The 23,234-nt window shown below is 35.0% G+C and overlaps 1 protein-coding gene across 7 annotated transcripts in view; it reads right to left on the bottom strand.

Annotated features, from left to right (window-relative positions):
• COBLL1 (cordon-bleu WH2 repeat protein like 1) overlaps positions 1-23,234 on the bottom strand; it is a 162,156-nt gene that overhangs the window by 44,155 nt on the left and 94,767 nt on the right. For 4 of the 7 annotated variants that reach the window (XM_029225801.1, XM_029225808.1, XM_029225807.1 and 1 more), the window contains 4 exons: positions 20,751-20,939; positions 6,890-7,091; positions 4,741-4,969; positions 3,902-3,940 (listed from right to left, as the gene is read on the bottom strand). In XM_029225801.1, coding sequence (XP_029081634.1) covers positions 3,902-3,940; positions 4,741-4,969; positions 6,890-7,091; positions 20,751-20,939 — 659 coding nt within the window. Of the gene's footprint in view, positions 1-3,901; positions 3,941-4,740; positions 4,970-6,889; positions 7,092-13,343; positions 13,384-20,750; positions 20,940-23,234 lie in introns of those variants that run through there. The other 3 variants (XM_029225802.1, XM_029225804.1, XM_029225806.1) reach the window with 2 other exon arrangements.

Below are 23,234 nucleotides of genomic sequence, written 5' to 3'. Positions count from 1 at the left end.
AAAACATAGCACATATGTTTAATTTCATGAATTCATAATGATACTAAAAAAAAACCCTGATTCTCACTGTCCATTGTTTTAAAAATTGATTAAGGGAAAGAATCACACTTTTATCCTGTCTTTTCTGAATGAACTCTATCTAGGTAGACAAATAGCTGACATAGGGAAATCTTCTTTTTTAGAAATATCTCAACTGATAATTAAAGGAATATTTGTAACAGATTATATTTATTTTCTAACTCCTAATTAACCAAGACATTGGCACTGATGTTCTCAGCAGCACTGTTCACAATAGCCAAAAGATGCAAACATCTTAAGTGTCCATCAACAGATGAACGCATAAAGAAGATGTGGTACATATATACAATGGAATACTACTCGACCATAAAAAGAATGAAACAATGCCATTTGCAGCAACATGGATGGACCTAGAGATTATCATACTAAGTGAAGTAAGTGAGGAAGAGAGAGACAAATACCATATGATATCACTTATATGTGGAATCTAAAATATGACACAAATGAATCCACCTATGAAACAGAAGCAGCCTCACAGACATAGAGAACAGACTTGTGGTTGCTAGGATGGGGGTGGGGAGGGGAAGGGATGGACTGGGAGTTTGGAGTCAGTAGATGCAAACTATTATATATAAAATGGATAAACAACAAGGTCCTGCTGTATAGCACAGGGAACTATATTTAATATCTTGTGATAAACCATAATGGAAAAGAATATAAAAAAGAATGTATGTATATGTATCACTGAATCACTTTACTGTACAGCAGATATTAACACAACATTGTAAATCAACTACAGTTAAAAAAAAGACATAAGCAAAGATTATTGATGGCTAACATCAAAAAAAGATAACTTGTTATTACAGGTCTGTTAATGGAAATACACAATACCATCCATGAAATATTCTTACCAAAAATATCTCACCCAAATCTGATCAAGTCTCTAAATTTAACAATCAATTTACAGGAAGCAGAGGATAAAGAAACATGTAAGTGGCACCACAGGATGCAATCAGCAAAATTCTGAATGTGGGAAACACCATAAGACAAATGACCTGGTTTCTTCAACAGATAAGTTGCAAATTTTAAAGAGAGAGAGACACACAGGAGTAGGGATTTATAAATTTTAAAAAGATTTCTCCTATGAAACACATATGGGTTTTATGGTAAACCACAGTATAATTTCAGTGACACTGGAGACAAAGTACTATATATTGACATTTGTGGGATATATCTGTAGCAGAACTTACAGCTCAATGTAAAGTCTCAAATACATAGCCCTTTCTTAGGAGTAAATGTATAGTCTTTTTATTTAAAGGAAATGTTTAAAAAATTAAATAAATTATGACAAAGTAGGAGTTATTCCATGGAAGCAAACATAGTTAACACCAATAAATACATTAATGCAATTTTCCTCAATAAGACACTAAAGGAGAACTATATTTCACAGATTAAAACTTCATAAATCTGACGCTTCAAATATTAAATAAGCACTATGCATGCTATACAATGCTGACAATGCTAACAATTAATAGTAATAGACATGTGGACAGCACTTTGTGGTTAAAGATTTTTTCACAAGCCTAACTCACTCTTTAGAACAATCCTATGAGGTAGGTGTCACAAGTTATTATTCTGATTTCTTTTTATAAGTTAGGGAATGTAAAGAATTGGAAGTAGATGGTACTATCTCATTACACATCTGAGGCCTTAGTGATGGTGACTAGAAAGTCTGAATAACTTGCACCAAGAAAAACAGACATTAAATAGTAGAACTGAATCCAGTATCCATTTAAAGATGATGTGTAATACCTCTGACTTTTTTTTTTTTAAGAAATGCTACTCTTTCATTTTAAGATAGACTCCTCCATTAACTGAATGTAGATATACAATTAAATTTAGTTGGAACAGTAAATAAAAAGTTCACATGGTGGTGCAGTACAATAACTATAACCAGAGTACTCATGTAGTTATTTTTGGTAAAGCAATTTCCAGGCATCTGGGCATCCTCTACTCTGGTTAACTCCTAAGTCTTCACCTAAAGCTCACTTTCAGGGATCACTACAAGTCAGAGTTAAACACTAAGACAAGGAGTTGAGCTTACTTAGAAAAGCAACTAAAATACTGTAGTTTCCTATTTCCCAAAGAGAGGCTGTAAATAATTGCACACAAAGTTCTAAGCCTTCTGATAATATCGGACAAAATAAGGAGGCAGGAGCATTTACAACATTTGGATTGACCCTGTAGATTTTGACACTGTAAAAGGAGCTTTTTTTACATTTTCCTGTTACAATCTCTTAAGATTATGTTCACAACATTTAATACTCTGCATAAACCACATACTTTTTTTTAGCTGGAGGGGATATTAGAAATCAATGCATTCAACACCTTCAAACCGAGGCCAACAAGATTATGGAATTTGCTTTCGGTTATGTATGTAGAGACTGGCAAAGTTAGAAGCAAAAGCCAAGTACAAGTAACAGAATGCTGTTGCTGGGAGAACCAGAGGACACTTTTTCCTACCTCTAGATTATTATAGAAGTAGAAGGTGAGATCCACACAAATAAAGCATTTGCCCTATCAGTTTGCCAATGAGCTTGAAAGCTAGTGTAATGTCAGAATTAACATGCCTATCTTCTGATTATTAGCCAGGATATACTTTACAAACATAAGAATTTTCAACTCCTTTGATTAGGCTAGTCTTCATGACAGCCGCTAAAAATAATCACACTATTACTGATGTGGGCTTAATTCTTGGAATTGCGAGGCTCATTGTGTTATAAAAAAAATTGGAAGTGGTAAAGAAAGAAGATTCCAATAATCCAATAATGTATAATGTGTACACTTTATTTTTTTTTTTAGTAGGGGGTAATTATTATAGTAATCAATTATCTGAGCCTATCCTTTTTTAATGGGGAAACAGATTTCCAGATTTTATTATTAATGGCTAATTTTTAATAAAGTTTTCCTCTATGAAAGTAATACATTTCCATTAAAAAATTCTATAATATAAAGAAAAGAAGGATATATATAAAATAGACCTACTGTACAGCACAGGGAACTCTACTCAGTACTCTGTAATGACCTATATGGGAAAAGAATCTAAAAAAGAGTGGATATATGTATAACTGATTCACTTTGCTGTATACCTGAAACTAACACAACCTTGTAAATCAAAAAATTTTTAAAATAAAGTAAACTTTAAAAAAAATAAAGAAAAGGAGGATGAAAAAAATTCACCCATAGCCCTACCACCTAAAGGTATCAACTCTTAAATTTTTTTTGTATTTCTTTTCAGAAATTTCATGTAAAAGCTTTTTTTAAAACATACTGTATTAAACATTTAAAAAGCTTTAAAAGCTGATTTTAGCATAAGCACTTTCCATTTATTACAAAATATTCACAAACAATTTAATGGTTGCAAACATTTCCTATGATGAATATACCCTTATAATTCTGAATAACTGTTTCAAAAATAATCTGAGACTCTTCCATGGAACCACCAAGTTATCAGTATATGTACACAATAAAGATCGTAGCAACATCATTTTTTGTCTGAGAGTCAAGAATATGTTTTTGTTATTCTTAAGATGATATTAATTTTCAAGCAATTATTGAAATATAATTACTGAAATTAAATTCAGAAATCAAGGTAGGGGGCTTTAAACTATTTTTCAGGAAAAAAAAACCAAAGACTTTCTAAATTAAAATCTTTTACAGAATGTACATATTAGTAATGATAAGAAAACAGGTAAAATTAGCAGCTTGTTTTCAATTTACCCAATAGAAATAGAGATTTCATATTATAATCTTGTTTTCAATTTACCCAATAGAAATAGAGGTTTCATATTATAATCTGTTTCTACTGATTCATGTGTCTTACCTTGTAAAGATGACTTATTGAAGGCAGTAACAGAAGTGGCTACAGAAGGAGGGGGTAAAAGAGGGTAAATTGGCTGAAAAGATAATGTTTGTTCAAGTATAAAACATCACTGAGTTGAAATAGTCATTTATGGATTATTTAAAGCCACAATCTCAGGATAAAGTTTGAAGTTCTCTATACACAGAGGATGTAAGTAATCATTCTTCACTAAACTTTTATTTCGCCTAATAAAACAGATTTGTGTTGAATAAACTTTTATTTACCTATCAGACATCATAGAAACCAACATTATCTAAAATCTCCAAATTTTAATACATTATTTCTATAGATTTATACTCTAAGCTATTCCTATTTAGAAGATTTTTGTAAGTAGACGGATTCATTTTATAAGCCAGTTGATTTTGGGTGCTGAACTTAGAAAAAAATTTGTCAAGAAACTCCCAAATTTGAAAGATAATTAAGACTCAGACAAATCCATGGCAAGTCTATTGTAATTCACACTTCTTTAGAACAACGACTTTACATGTAAACTTTAATTTTCTGTTTAAATCTTAAAACCACAAAGAATTAAGTTAAATTACAGCCCAAATATTCATAGGTAGATGGAAAGGTGTAAGATGTGGATGACAGCTAAGAAAGACATGTTTTTATTCCAATTTGAATAACTGAACTCAAGTTAAATTTTACTACATTTAGTTTTCTCTTCTTATTCCCAGTGACATGTAGTGACTTTACTACAGGATCCATTAACGTGCCATTATGAACTTGAGAACACTTACACATAAACACAAAACATGCACATATATGCACCAAATGAATAACATGAAAAGTCTACTTACCTCTGCTGACATCCATGGCATATAATTCTCTTAGTCCCAGCTCATTAAGAGATTTTGTCAAGTCGAGGGGCTCCTGAGACTGATAGTCCTTCAATAACAGTGTATGTAATGGATCAAACTCACATTTGCTGCATATAACAGGGGCAAGTTCTTCAAGTGGTGCATGTGGGCTAACTCTCACTATCGTCTTTTGCGTTTTCTTAAAATTGATCACTACTCTCACAGTTTTCTGAAACACAGATTAAAGCCAGAGTTATACCATGATTTACTGAAACAAACTTTCTACAATGACATCTAGAACAATGAGATAATCTACAATTATATATTGGTATGATAAACAGTGTTTTTCTACTTTGTTGTAAAATTTTCTTTTTGATTAATGTTACTTCCTAAGTCCAAACCAGATTCTTAGAAATAGTTTGCTTATTAAGTAATCTAGATTAAATTCATAACTTTTGTAAAGTATTAAGTAGATTTAAATCCCAAAAGAAACATAAAAGCCTCATATCTAGTCCTACAGATATTTTTGCTTTATTCCATACAATATTTACTTTATAATTAGCAAACAGGGCTTCCCTGGTGGCGCAGTGGTTGAGAGTCCGCCTGCCGATGGAGGGGACACGGGTTCGTGCCCCGGTCCGGGAAGATCCCACATGCCGTGGAGCGGCTGGGCCTGTGAGCCATGGCTGCTGAGCCTGCACGTCCGGAGCCTGTGCTCCGCAACGGGAGAGGCCACAACAGTGAGAGGCCCGCGAACCCAAAAAACAAAAAAAACAACAACAACAACAAAAAAACAAAATTAGCAAACATACATAATAATAGAATTATATATGTTTTATTCTATCGTTTTTAGTTGAGAAATATTTATCTTTCTAATGGTCAGTTGTCTCAATGAAAAAAACAGGGATATTTTAATTAAGACATTAACATTTTTGAACTTCCCTTATTTGAGGTAAGATAAACGAGTTAATCCCTTATAAAGAGCTTAACACAGTGTCTGGCACATTGTAAATTATCAATAAGTAAACATTAACTATTGTGACTACCTATTGTTGTTGTCACTATTATTATTACTACTTTGGTTAATTTTAATATATTAGTAAAGAATATTATAATAGTCCTCATTTAAATATTTAATACTGCTAATTCAAAATTATTGAGAAGATTTTAAGCATCTCCACATTTTAGTGTAACTGAATTAAATTCTATATGTAAATGGAATTTAGAAACATGTGACCATCTTAAGTGAAACCTACAGATTGCAGATCTTCAAAGTTTAACAAGTATTCATAAAACTAAAATACCATATATAGTCCCATGTTATAGCATAAATAATACTATTTCCATTTAGATAAGTAGCATGTATATCTTGCTAGAAAATGGCCCAATATCCTGGTGAATATTTAATATTCATATTTTATAGAAAGCAAATGTTTTAGTATTGTCCAAAAAAGTTAATTTTTTGAAGAAAATATGAGAATGTATTACTCAAGTCATATATAAATTAACTACTAATTTAATATGTAAACCTTTATATATTTTGTGAAGTTAAAAATGGTTAATATCATTCCTAATGAAAGAGTATTTCTAGAAACCCATAAACTTCTACCCCTGTTGCTTACAGAAAAAGAACAATTTTATAAAAAAAGGAGAATTGATGATATTAGAATCACTGTGGTTAAAATTTTTTGTTTAAAATTCATACATCACAGAAAACTGAGCCATCATGTAGCTCAAATTAACAATAATTTAAATAAATTACAACTACGGCTTACCAAAGCCGAAAAAATTATTTTAATAAATTCTTAAAGGAATTTGTATTAAAAGGGTATAAAACCTTTTTTTAATATAAACTTTTTAAAAGAGTAGCTTAAAATATAGTCATAATTGTCAGATTCTGATACTATCATATAGATCACTTTAGAGCATCTAAAATCTGAAGTATTCCCCAAATTCTAGTTAATCCAAGGATAAACAACTAAGTGAATTGTAAACAAAGTGGCCCAGGAAAACACAATAGCCATGTTTACATCGAATTTGACCAGGAAAGGCAATTTTATTTCATTTGCAATGAGCTGCAGATAATGACTAAAAAAATCAACTTAGTATTTTAGCTGTGAGACACCAAAATTTACAGTGAAAATCTTACCTCTGGTATTATAGGTGTAGGTTTTTTCTTATCCAAAATTTTTGGCTTTAAAATTACTTTTTCTACCTCCAACATTCCTATTGGTGTGTTTGGCTTAAATTTAATGGGGTTCTTTTCAGCTGACAGCAGATCAATTGTGTGACTTGATGGATTTAAGTGATACTGTGCACAGAGGAATATCAACAAGTCCATCATAGGTTTACTGTAAAACAAGAGTAATACTGATCATAGAACAATTTCATTAACTGTTAAATTTATTGTTTCAAGCTTTTTTCCTAGGGCCTCTTGTCCTCAGTAGATTAAAAATCTAACTACAAGGTATTTAAGCAGACAAAATTATAATAGTTTAAAACTTCTGAATAGTATTCAAGAGAGCTTGGATCCTTGTGTTGGTTTAAAAATTCTGTATATTTTACCTGCCAACTTGTCTTCATATCATAGATTTCAGTAGAAGGAAAAGCCCTTCCTTATCCAAAAGCAGTCACTTGGTTTAGCAGATGCTCCTTTACAATGTCATTTGGAATATGAGCAATCTTTAGCTTATAAACTGGTTCTCATAAGCATAAAGTATTATCACCCTTTGGGCTTTAGAAAGCATAGAAAGAATCTCCATGAGGAAGCGCACAAATCCTAAAGAAGAGTGTCGTACAGATTTCTTAATTCATTCAAACAGCATTTAATATTTTCTAGGCACTGGAGACATAGTACAACTGTTATAGCATACCTTCTCTCATAGATCTAATACTCTGCTAGATGGACTAGACCAAATGTCAGCAAACTACAGTCTGCAGGTCAAAGTGGGCCCACAGCCTGTTTTTTGTAAATAAAGGTTTACTGGCACACAGCCATGCTCATTTGTTTACATAATATCTAGGGCTACTTTTGTGTTACAATGGCAGATTTGAGTAGATGTGACTGAAACTGTACGGCCCACAAAACCTAATATTTTTACTATCTGGGTCTTGACAGAAAAAGTTTATGGACTCTTATGCTAGACAATGAAAAAATAACCAAGTAAATGTATGAGATAATTTTAAATAGTGATTAAGTGTTAAACACTAATGGTAATACATAACCTATCTCTATAGGGATAATCCAACTTGAGATTAATCCAACTTGAGATTCTGAACTTGAGATTCAGAGACACTTCTTAATTTTTTGCTTCCCTTTCCACAGACTCCAACTTTTGACACAGACTTTTGTTTCCATTCACAGCATCAACAGAACAGTGTGGTCTCCAATTCTTTTTCTTTTTTTGTTTTTAACATCTTTATTGTAGTATAATTGCTTTACAATGGTGTGTTAGTTTCTGCTCCAATTCTTTCTTAACTGTCAGCCTTTAAGGAAAGCACGTCAAAAAATCTTTTGTATTATGTGCTTTCCTCAAACATCTGGAGATCCTAAGCTATTAGATTGTATTTAAGACTGAGGCACTGAAACACTGTGTAAAAGTCCTATTTTCATGAACTGAGGTATATAGTTGATGGGCTTCATTTGAGGGTAATCAGGTGGCCAGCTATTTTTTTTTCCAATGGGAGGTATAACTATCAATAAAAAATAATTCTCCAATTTCTTGAGTAGATATATGAACCCAGCTACCAGCTTTTTAGAAAGTTGACAGGGAAATGAGGCTAAAAATCTCACTGTTCAGCATGCTATTTTTAATTTAGTAATCTGTTTTCATATGCACCTCATTCCCAGTCTCCTAAAGTGGAACTCCCAGGTATGTAGCCTCTCTGGTTCAACATTCAGACAGGCAGTGTCCTGCTGGGGAAGGATTAGTTGTCTGGCACTGTGTGGTCTTGAGGTCAAACATTTTATATAGATTTTCAAACCATCCCCTGGATTCAGACCCTACCTCACCCTCACCTTCTACGGTTGTTGCCCATTCTTAAGCCATTCCAGTTGATTTGGGAAAAAGAGGTATATTTCATAATAGTACACTCACCTCCCTTCTCTCTCCCACATACAAGTTGTACCCATCATACATATACCAAGAAAAATAAATAAATAAAAGACTAAGTCCCTCAGCAAAAAAATGTTTTCTGGAATATGTTTCAATACCCAAAATACATTTCCCATATCTTTATTAAATGCTTGCACAGTAATATTTAGGAGTTTTATGTCCTTCTCTTGAGCTATCTAGTATGTTCATACATAAATTTTCTATAATTTCCCAAATTTTGGCTTTGGATAGTACATATTTAATTTCATTGAGAGAAAAACTAGCATAATGGTATTGTTGAAGTTCATTTTTTCGTAACATAGTACTCTATGATAGCAATTTGATTCTACGTACCGATTCTAGATTTGGAAAATGGTACTTCTTTCCCTGATAGTAAATAAACTTAAGAAGGATTAGGTAATGCCTAGAAAAATACAATATAATTACAAATACAGTTAAGCTGGAAGAGGAGAGAATTTTCACTGCCAACTAAATGGAGAGCTGTCCACTGTGGTCTATGAGTAAATGGTGCTACGTTCAGATTATATTTCTCTTTCTCTATATATATAAATGTGCCAACTAATTCATGGAAAAATTCTAAACTTTACACTTCAAACATCTTTTACTTTCTTAAATGTACAGTTCTTTAGAGTCTCTGCTGGAAATATACACTAAAACTTAACAAGACAAAAATAGTGATTAGTTTAAAGTTTTGTTTTGTTAATCCCTATTTTTGTGCTACCATTTTTTCATCCCTTTATGTACAAACATATAAACCTTTAAGGAAAAAGATACTTTAAAAATTTTTAAAGATAATAACAATTTGACTCTTATTTAAACCTTCTGATATGCCTTAATGAATTACTGTATTTCTATCTGTCATATATAAATTTTCTAATTTAATAAAGGTGATGGATAATGGGCCAAGAATATTATAATTATGGCCTATTCCTTTAGTCAATATGGTCATCTATAATCTTTGCACACTACAGTATATATAGTATACTATACTATACTTTTTTTGTAGCCAAAACGTTGCATGCTGACTAGAACCTTTGAACTCACTGCCTAAATGTCTTCTAATAAACGACTCTTGGAAAGGCAAGTAAAAGTTACAGATCTTCTTTATAACCTTATTCTCTCATTCTATAATTACAGGTTCAACTTTTTATTCAATAATTCCAGAAGCCAATTTTGTCTGGAAAATATTCCTATTCCCAGGCAGATAAATGCAAAAGACCAGAAAGTTCTCTAACAGACAAAAATACAGATGGGGACTTAATACTGCCTATGATAATGATATTTCAAATTTCTGGGGAAAGAACTGAACGTTCAGTAACTGGTATTGGGAAAAATCTGATGGAAAAAAAAGCTATGTATCTACCTTATTCCTTACACTAAAGTAAGCCCAAGTGGACCAGCTATATAAATATGAGAATATAATTCTGGGCAGGGGGAAGCAGGGGAACCAAAAAGAAATCCATCTTCATGTAGTTTATGTTCTAGAGCAGGGCTGTACAACAGAACTTTCTGCAATGATAGAAATGCTCTGTAACTGTCCTGTCCAATACTGTGGCCACTCACTGCATGTAGCTACTGAGCATCTGAAATACATTGAGCTAGTGGACTAACAAACTGAATTTTTCATTTCACTTAAATTTAAATAGTTTAAACACACATGTGGTGAGTGGCCACTGTATTGGACAGAGTAGCTCTAGTGCACTGATTCTCAAGTGTGATTCACAAATCAGCAGCATCAGTGTTGCTGGGAACTTGTTAGAACTGCAAATTCTCAAGCCCCAGTCCAGATCATTGAATCGGAGACTCTGGGGTTGAGGCACGGGAATACATGCTTTGACAAGCACTCCAGCTGATTCTGACACATACTATAGTTTTCAAACCAGTGATCTGGAGAGAAGAGGATAAAGAAAAAAGTAAATTATATAGTATACCAGATAATGATAAATGCGATGATGAAAGTAAGATAAGGAAGGAGATTAGAAAATGTCCTAACTGAAAAACTGACATTGGAAAAGAGACCTGAATGGAATGGGATACTGGGGAAAGAGTGTTCCAGGCATAGTTGACAAGTGCAAAGGCCCTGAGGCAGAAGTGTGCTCCACATGTTTAAAGAAAAACAGAAACCAGCCTGCTGGGGTAAAAATAGTAGACATGATATCAGAGTGATTTTCTTATAGATCTGGAAGGCCTGGTAAAGACTTGGGATTATGAAGTGAGGTAGAAAACCACAAAAGGGTTCTGAGCAGTGATGGGATCTATTTTACATTTTTAAAGGATAATATTCTGATTGCTGTATTCACAGTAGCCTGAGGTTACAAAGCTATTGCAAAAATTTAGGTGAGAGAAGGTGATAGCTTAGACTAGTCAGGTTCCAGATATATTTCATAAGGAGGTGATAGGATTAAATCGAATGCGGGAAGAAAAGGGTAAGATGACACAAGAGACAGAAAGAGGAGCCAGCCAATGGGAAGAGGCCAGGATTGCAGGGACACTACCAAGTGGCAGCGTTGCTAAAAGGACTCCATAGAAGGCCTAAAATGCTCATTTAAGTTATTTGGTATGTGATATACTTACTAACCTCTCCCTGGTGACCCGCAAACCATCGCTATGGTCCTGGCAGCTTTGAGAGGGGTTAAATCAAGGAGGGAAAGGACATTTCAAAAAGTAGAGACTGGAAAATAAGAATCCAAAAAAAGGATATAAAGTCCAAGCCAGAGGCGGCTCCAAGAACATAAACCCTTGGGAATTTACAATAATATTATAAAGGGTATTTATGGAACAGGGGTTCAGGCCAATCTTTCAGAGACCTCAAAGAGCAGAATGACCTAAAGATGTTATCTGGGTTCCATTTATACCTAGATGTGAACTCCTCTCTATCAGGACCACCTCTTAGCAGACTTTCTTCCCAGGACCTAATACAATGTAGGTCTGGGTCATTGAATGTGAATTTATAGGAACCAATGATTATTTATCTCTTAGGTAATTTTGCTTAAACATCCATGAGTTCAAACACATAGCAGATAATATGCATTTGAGATTTCTGTTCAGTGTCTGATGCATGAAAAGATGAAATTGTTGAAAGGAGATTCACATGCTTTAAAAAAACCCACATAGGTGAGAAAACTGTTTTGCTTTTGGTTTTTTAATTAACAAACTTGACTAGTAGCATTGTTGTGTCTAAAGCCAGTACATCTTTACACAGAAGTGGGATATAAGCATTAAGTTGGGCTAAGACCTTATCTGAAAACAGCCTCAGACCAGTTCAATTGCTTGAAATATTTAATTGAAAGCTCAGCATTTGGCACCAAAAGCACAGAAGAGATGACCCTGACCTAGCGGATTCTGAGGGTGGGAATTACTGCCTGGCTCTACCATAAAGGAGCTGTAACACTATAAAGGCAGGACATTAACTTTTATGCAGGCCCTGCATGCAATGGGGCTGCTTTGGGGGATTAACTAGTCACAAAGTGCTCCCACAGAATACGAAACCGTCTCTTGAGTATAGTTTAGAATTATCCACCTGAATGCCAAGTTACTTCTACCAAAAACAGCAATTTTGGTTTGAGGATAATTATCCTAAGCTGATGCACCTAACAGCAGTTGGCAAAAAGGTTTAAGCACGTGATCACCACAGGAAGGATGCTTGTTCTCCTGTTTGCTAAGGTAGGAGCACATGCCAGCAGTCTACCTGAAGCCCGAGCCAGATAATTAAAAGTTGAAAAGGATTGGCTGAATTTGTTCATTACTTCCTCATTCAAATAAGAAACAGTCTTTTCTTCCTCTGTACTACCACATTACTTTCAATTTTGGTTTATTATTTAAGAGTCTGCTTTGCATTATTTACAGACTTTTTTCTCTCATGACTGCCTAGAGGGCCGATTTAAAAAAAAAAAAAACCTCTTTAGAAACTCTTCTTTGAAATGGAAGAAATCCCTATGAGATTTCCCACTCCTTATAGAAACAAACGATCCCTTGCATTAATTTCATACCTATTATCTCATTTGAGCTCACAACCACCACAAAAGCTACTCCCACTTTACGAATGAAAAAATTGTCGTTAGAGAAGTTACATGAACAGATTATGAGAAGCATAAATAGAATTAGGGTGCAGTCAGGATCAAAATGTCCTGACTCCTAATCCAGCCACATTTTAGCCTCATGATCCCATGAATCAGGATTCAGGAGAGGGTGGATGGTTTGCAACAGGCTATCTGCTATCTGCTGCAGTTTTACTTCATAGATTGATGGCATCACAAAATTACCCCCTAAAATCCTCCAGTGACCCTTCCTGCATTCATGACACGTATTAAGGGTAATCTTGTCCTAGTTTTACTACCTGCTAGATAAGACTTCCCATTTTTGTGTTTTTAAGATCCACTTGGATATCAAAAATGAAAGTCATGATTCGCCAAAGAGCTTTCAGATCAGCTCCAACAACTATGTAGGTGAATTTCCAAACCCTAGAGGTGCTTAAACAAAGTCACTTACCAATAGGGTTGCAATGAAATTTATCATCCAATCTGGACACCTGAGATCGAAAGAGGGGCACTATTAGTAATTACTCTGGGATAATAGGTACAAACAGGGACTGTCATAGGAAAACGAAGATGATGATGGTAAGTCTTTTTTATGAGTAGAGGGATTTCAAGCATCTGATAAGGGGTTGAACCCGAATGAGTAAGATTCTTCCTTAGTATGATTCTTTAAATCTACCCCAGTATCTAATAAGGTATTTTACCCATTCTCCATACATGCTCAAAACTGAGTTGAGTTGAATTGGTTCCAGCTGTCCCTTACAAATGCATACCAACAACCCAATTAAACTTACCAATAACAGTATAGGAACTTTTAAAACATTCTCCATTGTTACTGATGTTTATTTATCTTAAGCTAACCCACCTCATTTAGTAATGAGTTCAGGAATGAAGCTAACCCACCTAAATCGGAATGAGTTCAGGAATGCTCTCTAACTATGCTTGTGTGCATGAAATGAAGTGGATCAGGTAGATAAAACAAATAAACCTAATCTCAAAGTTGAGAGTGCTTACTGAATTATGCAATAGGAAACATTTTGAAGAAAGTAACACACAATTTAAATTTGAAGACAATAATAGATCAGGGTAGTATTAAATTGATAAAAGGTCATATCAAATACTAAAAACAGATATTTCTCAAAGCAAAAAAAAAAGTTGAAATTCTCCACTTTAAACTCTCCTTGATCATTTATTTTGGATATTATATTTGAATCTAATTATAAACAATTACCTTTATAAAAACTGTGATTTAGGAACATACCTATTAAACATACATATATACCCCTTATAAAAAGAGAAATACCACAAATATATCTCACTGCAATTGGGACAACTCAAGTATGGGCAAAGGATAAGATAAAATGTTATTGACATGAAAGTTAGAAATTTTTAACTGAAAAAAAAGGCAAGTTACAAGATAGCATGTACAGTATGTTGTCATATTGGCAAAAGAGGAAAAGGTTCCTATATAGGTATATGTGTAGATATACAATTGTGAGTGTGTGTGGTGTATGTCTATGTATATGTCTGTGTGAGTAAAAGGTTATATACCACAATGTTAGTAACTGTAATCTTTCTCCTTAATAATGACATGGTGTTTTAAGTATTTTTTCTGGCTTATCTGTCTTTTCCTACTTTCTGTAAGGCCCAACCATTGCATTTATAGTCATAAAAAATTAAAAGTAAAATTAGAAGGGTCATTGTTATAAGGTGTAGATGCCAGGAAAGGAAAGGGATGAGGGTGGCCCTCCTAGGACTTGGAGGGCATCTGTTAGTATTCTGTCACTGTTTCTCAAACCAGGAGAGCGATCAGCCAACAGAGGCTTACATGCTGCCTGGCTCAGGGCAGTGGGGGAGTGCCAAAGCCTGGAGTACAGGATTCCAACTAGGTAGAAACTCAGGCAGGACGGTTACACTTAAATAACTTAACAGCTAAAATTCCAACTTTTATTTTAAGCAGGTACAATTGAAAAAGTATCTAAACCAAAATTTAAAGCATCCTTATGGAGTTCAATGTGATTATGCCATGCAACAGATTTTTAGCGTATGTTTTTGAAATCTATTACCCTATTATATGATGTATTCATCACACATCTGTCATTTGACATTTTTCAATAAATATAAGAAAGATACGAAATTCTGAAACTCTTCTGCGATCCATACCGTTCGTTGTATTACTGGTTTTTTTTTTTTTTTTTTTTTGGAGATGGGTGAGTTAAAATTGACCCACATTGATCCAGTAATTTCTTGTTGCTTTTCATAGTCTACTTTTTTCCAATAGGTGGCACTGTAGTCCATGTAAAACTCTCCTGAGCTAGTTCTCTGACCCACCCAGTGCCCTTCAAAACTCTGGTCTTAAAGGCCAGAGATGTGAGGTGACTTGCTTGACTTCACATAGCAAGTTATGTAATAAACCGTAGAGCCTGAGATTTCTAACTTCAAGTTCTATGCTTTCTTTGTGTTTTCATTCCTGGTATTCTAAGATTTGCTCATATCAAAGCAAATTCCTATTTATGGTATTCAGGTCATAAAATATCGTAAGTAACAGGAGAGAGAGGATGCTAATGTACCCATAGAATGCTCTCCCTATAGGCTAACAAAGAGGGTTAATGTCAATCTTTTATCAAATTCCCAAATGAAAACTGCTTTTAAAGTGTCCCCAGAGAAAGAGGAAAAAGGAAAAATACTTATTCAGTGAGAATGACACCTGACTATAAGGTAAGGACCTACAGTGATGTACAAACATACCTACATATTTCCTTTTTCTCTGTAGTGTCTATGCCAGTTTAGCCTATAAACTCATTTTCATTAAAAATTAACTTTTCCCAAGTACTGGTAGACACTACCACTTATGCTATTGCATAGTGTGGTACTTTCTGAGGAGCACAGCCCCTAGGCAGCTTGCCTCTAACAGTACTATTCTTTGATGCTCACTTTTAATAAGGTACAGAGCTGCTTTGCCTGGTGAAAAAAGTTGTTTACTTGACCAGCACACAGATACAAACACACACACACACACACACACACACAGATATATATACACATATACCTGTACTTCTTCCTTCAATCCAATCATTCGTAATAACAGGACACACAGAAATGCCCAAGAGTTTTCAGGCTGCCACTCAGCCATCTTCAATGTAAGTCAAGGATCGCAAAGGCAAGATAAGAGACATTGGGTGACTTTTGGTCACTAAAGAGGCAACATCACTAAGCTCTGGTACCAAAAGATTGGTAAGCCTGCAGAAGGCTCCTAACCTGATTCAGGATAACAAGTTTTTAGTTTGCCCCTGAGCATAAAGTCTATTACCACCTCCAATCTTATTGTGTTCCTTAATCCGAACAAGCTCTTTGGTGAAAAATCAATGTACAAACAAGTGCATTCTTCTGAAAATAATGCTGTGTGTTACATTCTTGAAAATGAAACATTCTGAGCATATCTCTGCATGAATTGTATAAGAAGAGAGGGGAGGGCTTCCCTGGTGGCACAGTGGTTGAGAGTCTGCCTGCCAATGCAGGGGACATGGGTTCGAGCTCTGGTCCGGGAAGATCCCACATGCTGCGGAGCAACTGGGCCCGTGAGCCACAACTACTGAGCCTGCGCGTCTGGAGCCTGTGCTCCGCAGCAAGAGTGGCCGTGACAGTGAGAGGCCCGCGCACGGCGATGAAGAGTGGCCCCCACTTGCCACAACTAGAGAAAGCCCTCACACAGAAACGAAGACCCAACACAGCCAAAAATAAATAAATAAATTTAAAAAAAAAAAAAAAAAAAAAGAAGAGAGGGGATCTTTTTAAAAATCTTCCCCAAGAATACATTTTGAGAAGCAAAACTTTTCTGAACAGTTAAATGAAGCATATGATAAGTTTCTAAATATGTATTTCAGGCTCATATTGATATTATTCTCCAAAGGAGAATATGTATTTCAGGCTCATATTGATATTATTCTCCAAAGGAGATTATATATATATAATACTATCAAAATAAATATAAGATACAAAGAATATTTAGACAAATTAAGAAGAGATGGTCTCAAAAAATTAAATTAGAGATCCTTCACAGTAACATATGGAACTCTGATTTAGCTAAGAAAACCTTATGCCCTTAAACTTATTTAAAATGATTCTTCTGTAGTCCCCCACTAAATTCCTGTATCATTTTGTTGAAAATTTTCCTATTCCATTTATGGTAACAAAGCCCAGAAGAAATTTAAGTTATCTATATCATGGGTCTTCACATAGGTAGCTAACATTTTTCAGAAATAGAATAAATTTTTCTATTTGTACATTTTTGTTTTTGTTGTTATTGTTAAACGTTGGTTTTTGTTTTTGTTTTTTTAAATAATGGGGCAGCAGTTGCTGCAACCTTCAAGATACCCCAAATCACACTCTTAAGATATCCTGAAGCGCCTTCTAAAATATCTGGAATCACTCCTGGGATATCCAGAATCACACTCCTGAAATATTCCGAATCACACAACCACTTGTAATTATAAACATTTAATATTTAAAAAAAATTAGTCATAGTGTCTACAACTTGAGTCATTCCTGAGTGATAAAACTATTAGGAACAAAGTCTCAAAATCAAACCCCCTAGTAAAAACACTGATATAAAACAAATTCTACTCTCAGAAAAGTTTTTCAGCCCCAAAATTTAAAGTTTGGTTAAATTTTTCAAACAAAATTTAAAAAGCAATCAGAATTTGGGGCATTCTTGCCTTACTCTCTACCTGAGGAAATATATTTAAGAGATTCTGGGAAAGCTACTGGGACCCATCCAATTGCCTCTTCAAGACACACCATTTAAGTTGCTACCTCCATCAACATATAAGATTTAGGGAGACAATATGCTGAATTTACTAAATGGTAAATACTACATTGCAAGAAACTGTAAAAAAAAAAAAAAAAGAAAAAGAAAGAAAGAAAAAAGAAACTGTGCTAAGCACCAAGAAGAAAAGTCATGATACCTGCATGGATCTTATGGTTTATTTAAGAAGATAAGATACACATATAAATTATAGCATAGGACAATGTATGATTGTCCTATCAATGGTATAAAGTGTCAGAAGAGTTTGGAAGTCAGAGGTAATAGTTCATTCTGGGGAGATCAGGGAGCCTTTAAATCAAAAGTGTCACTTGAGCTACATTAACTGGATAAAATGTGGCTGGTAAGGTACTCAAGATGGAATGGCTTTCCAAAAAAAGTGTGGAGGTGGAAAAAGTAGAGTATCTGTAGTATCAAAGAGTCATGCGGCTGAAGCGTAAGCTATTTAAAGGGGGGTAGGGAAGGAAAGACTGCTTAACTCCAGAGGAGAAGAGAAGAAGGTGGCCCAGTGTCCAGGCTTGTTAGCTTGGACTTCCCTACTTTGTTGAATTGCCATCCCTGCAGTCTTTTATCAAAGCGAGTGCCACAAACAGAGGGATGTTTTAGTCAGATTAACCTGAGGGTGGGGAATGAATGGAGAGCGCCCAGGGTTAAGGAAAACAGTTCTCAAAAGAGAATGGTGGAAGTCACTATGTGCCAGGCACTGATAAGTATTTCATTTAATCCCAACAACAATTCAGTTATAAAACATTTTTTATAGATAAGAAAACTGAAGCAATCCAACAACAGTTGGTGGCCCAGAAACAAAAAGCTGACTGATGGAAAACTACTCCAGTTTAGGAACCTGGAAGGCAAACATGCTGGAAGGTCAAAAGGATGGGGAAAATCTAGGGTCCTTGTAAGTACAAATGTGGTAGAAATGACTGATGCAGAATCCAAGTCAAATATGAAGAAAAATGCAGCAACAGGAAGAGAAATCATCAATTAGACTTCATAAGGAGGGTGAAGAACAAATCCAATTAAGAAAGAGAAAGTGGGTAAGCTAGACTCAAAAAAGTTGTGTCAAAGAGAGAACCTAAGATCTCAGTATTGGATCAGCTTCAAAGTGGTAAGATACCATGGTCCAGGTGGACAGGGGATGTACACTATGGATGTATTTTCCCAGAGTCAAGGAAACAGAAGAAAAGTTAGCTCAGGGTAGCATGTGGAAAAGTTTAAAGTAATTATGATGGGTGACAGGATAGAGGGGAAACCCGTGATTCTAATACTGAAGTCCCTGAGGTTTAAAAACAAACAAACAAACAAAAGAACCCAGAAGGCTGATAGTAGAGAAGATGGCAATATAAACAGATGACTGGTATATTCAAGATGAAATTTTGAGGAGTACTGATAATGAAACCATTGTTACCTGTCAGCATCAGTGAAGAACAAGGAAAAAATACTGACTTTTAAAAAAAATTACCTTGAATTCAGGGAACATAAGAGGAATTGCCTTTATTACCCCAGCCACATTCATTACCATTATTATTTTAAAACCAGGGTAATGGTGTGATTTCAAGGATTGAAGATGATGCGATGGCCACTGTGTCTAACTTACAAGATGCCTTCCTCCCTCAGAAGAGGCAAAACCCACCTGCATCTAAGGTGGGCGCCCACCAAGGTCAGTCACAGGGTTCTCAACCTCCTAAATATGGTTCAATGGGTCATCTCCAAAACTACTTCCAATACCAAATAAATGGCAAAGTGCAACTCACTTAAATTTAATGAGAATTTAATACACAATACTATGTATTGTTTGCTAATGCTGAACTTTTTTATTTTCATGAACTTTCAATAATTCATAAAGTTGTACATAATCTTAAGAATAAATCTCAAGATTAAGGTTATCTTGAATAAATTTCACCTAGGTAAAACCACATTGCAAAAATGCAGTACTCAATATGTTGCCTGCTTATTCTTTCGTTCTACACACACATATATACATACACATACACATGCAATACTAAGGTCAAAATAGCTTAAATTTCTAAATCAGGACTCTGGATAACAAACGGGTAGTTGAAGGTGAAAGGTGGAACAAGACCCAGTATACAACTTATGTAACTTTCCACTTCAAAATGAAATGGAAAATTACACTTGGCTTTATTCCATTTTTCCAATTTTTATTCAGGTATTAAAAATATCAGTCTCCTGGGCTACCCTGGTGGCGCAGTGGTTGGGGGTCCGCCTGCCGATGCAGGGGACACGGGTTCATGCCCCAGTCCAGGAAGATCCCACATGCCACGGAGCGGCTGGGCCCCTGAGCCATGACCGCTGGGCCTGCATGTCTGGAGCCTGTGCTCTGCAACGGGAGAGGCCACAGAGTGAGAGGCCCGCATACCGGGGGGGGGGGGGGGGGGGGGGGGGGGGGGGGGGGGGGATGGGGGAATCAGTCTCCTAAATCACATATTCCCTTCTCGCTGGATTAAAGTTTAATTCTATGTTTCTATTAAATTTATCCACATTTTAAATAACTTTATTAAATCATTCAATGATGTGAAAAATCCTGCTAGTTTTACAGATTTATCTGTTTTGATAAATAAAAGAGTATTACCTTTTAAGAGTAGTTAATAACTTCTGCAATGTCAAATTTGGAGAAGCGGCTTAAAAGAGAAAGAATAATTTGGAAGGGAAGGGAAAGAGTTTTCTTATGGGTCCCTGGCTTGCTTTGTAAGTTTGAATTAGAAAATCAATAAAACTGATGACTGTTCCTCTGGAAAAGGCTATTAAAAAAAATTTTTTTTTAAATGACTAACAAAATGTAAAATAGTTCCAAATTCCAAGAGTCACTTCACTGGGGTTGTGGAATTCATAGATTTGATATTTAAAGCATTGTTATAAAAATTTTAATACCTTTTAGCATTTACTTTTTCAATAGATAAGTAAACTGAGTGATGAATAAAGTATCTGCCAAAGAAAAAAATCAAGAAGTCTACAACAGAGGGTTTCAATTACAGAAGAAGAAAGGGAAGTCCTGGTATTTCCTTCACTCCATCGTACCTGCCATGAACAGTAGTAGATTTGATAATATCCCCAGGTAGAACGACCAAGAGTTCAATATCTTTATCTATCGTGTTTTCTTTCTGTTCCATGATAAAAGCAGAAGATTCTACAGAATCATCAACTGAAGAGGCATCAAGGTATTTGGTCTCAGCTGGAGGAAGCGGTGCCTTGGCTTTTGGTTTTCTCCTAAAACAAAAACAAAACAGAGAATAAAATATACGTATTTTAAAAATAATTTGCTAATAGGATCTCATTTAATAAAAACATAAAATGTGTGTATGTATGTTTTTCACACCTAGGGGAAAAAAATGCACTAAAATGTTAACTGTTAGCTTACTAGGGATGATGGAATTAAGTAAACTTTTTTTCTGCCTTTTAAAAATCAGCATATTTGTTTGTTTTCAACAATATGCTCGCATTACTTGGCAATACAAAGAAACATGGTAACAAAAGAGATCTGAGGGCTTCCCTGGTGGCGCAGTGGTTGAGAGTCCGCCTGCCGATGCAGGGGACACAGGTTCGTGCCCCGGTCCGGAAAGATCCCACATGCCGCGGAGCGGCTGGGCCCGTGAGCCATGGCTGCTAAGCCTGCGCGTCCGGAGCCTGTGCTCCGCAACGGGAGAGGCCACAACAGTGAGAGGCCCACACACCGCAAAAAAAAAAAAAAGAGATCTGATATCGGCCTTCATTAGATTCAATTAATGTGTGTTCACTACAGTGAAGCAAAAGTACTGCATTTTCTTTGGTGGAACAAATTATAAAAATTCTTACTGTCCTAGGATGGAAATCAGTATCTCATTTCCACACCTCCTAACACCTCTTACCTTTGTGCCTCTCATTCTATTTGTTTCCAATCTAGTGTATTCTGCCTCTCTATCCAGATTAAACTCTACCTATGCTTCAAAATCTAGCTGAAAACACCCTCCTACCACTCCCCTATATCAAGTGTCTCTCTATAAGGCACATACAACAGATTCCACAAATGTAACATTTTTCCCATTTTTTTTCTCCTGGGTACCAGTTTCATCTCTCTGCCTACATTTATTACTCCCTGTAAGAAAGAAGCATGCTGTATTTCCCACTGTGCTTAGCAATGAACAGTGAACTGTGATTGGTTATTTGATAAAGTATATTTCTATTTCAATAAAAAATGTTACAAATAATTATTATAATAAATATGTTTCAGTGTCACTTACTAGGACAACCCCTTAACTGATTTATAACAGAAACAGTAGTAGACATTCTACACATGGCCAATTCAATGCTTTGATGATTCCTAGGCAAAAATAAAAACCATGCAAAATAAAAGGCCTTCTTTGTAAGTAAATACGTAACATCCAGCCATTAAGTATTTTCAAAATTTAAGGTCTTACAAATCCAAGCACGTTTGTGCACTCAGCATCATGAAAAAACAGAAACAAGGTTCCTACATTAATTTTCTAAAATAACAGGCCTTAGTTTTTAGGAGTATAACTGCAAAGTTATATTACACTTTAGAAAAGATTTCTTTTACAATAGTGACAAAAATGAATTTTTAGAAGTGTTTCAATAAATATAACAAGTTTATAAAATCTATATGAAGAAAAACGTTATCCAATTTCCAAATGTTTTTAATCTGCCCAAATTGACTACTCATCTATTCAACAAACGTTTATCCTGTAACAGACAACCATGTAGCAGATTCAGCTAAACACTGGGGATGTAAAGACAGTAAGACCCAGTTCTCCTCCCCCAAAAGGACTGAAAGATATATACAGAATTAGAATAAACTTTGATGATTGTTCTGATACAGGTATGCAGATGGTACAGCTGCAGCTCATAGGAAGAGAAACTTTCCTAGGAATCCAGAAATGTTTGACAAGATGGGAAACATGAGTTGGGTTTGGGGGAATGAATAGAAACTCACAGGAAAAGACAAGAAATAATTGATATTTTAGGCAAAGGAAAGCAAATCAAGCCATGAAAGAAAGTGGTACCTCTCAGAATTGAAGAGTTTGGTAAAATTCCACAGAAAAGTCAAAGGAGAAGAGAAATCCAGTGAATCTATGAAAAAGCTTTTATAAATTAAGAGAATTCAGCAAGGTGGCTTGGCACAAAATGATACATGCCGGCATCAATAGCCTATGTAAACATAAGCAAAACCTAGTCAAAGTATAATGAAAGAAAACACTTCTTTTACAGTAGCAACCAAAATAAATTTTTAAAAATTATCACAATAAATACAACAAGAATTTTGCAAAATGTATATGAAGAAAATCTTAAATGCCAAATAGTCAGCTTGGATCTCCTCTCCCTTAGACGCCAGATTTATAAATTCAATGCCTACTTGACATCTGGACTCAGATGACTAACTGGAATCTCCAGCTAAATTTCCAATTCCTCTTCCCATTTCCTCCAAACCAAATGTTTTCCTCTCCAAGTCTTCCCATCTCAGTAAATCTCAATTCTTTTTTTTTTTTTTTTTTTTTTTTTTTTTTTTTT

Source organism: Monodon monoceros, unplaced genomic scaffold (genome assembly GCF_005190385.1).
Source record: "Monodon monoceros isolate NGI ecotype Baffin Bay Population unplaced genomic scaffold, NGI_Narwhal_1 Super_Scaffold_16, whole genome shotgun sequence".
NCBI lineage: Eukaryota > Metazoa > Chordata > Mammalia > Artiodactyla > Monodontidae > Monodon > Monodon monoceros.
Note: the sequence above shows the minus strand (reverse complement) of the source record. Positions and strands in the feature narration are given on the sequence as shown.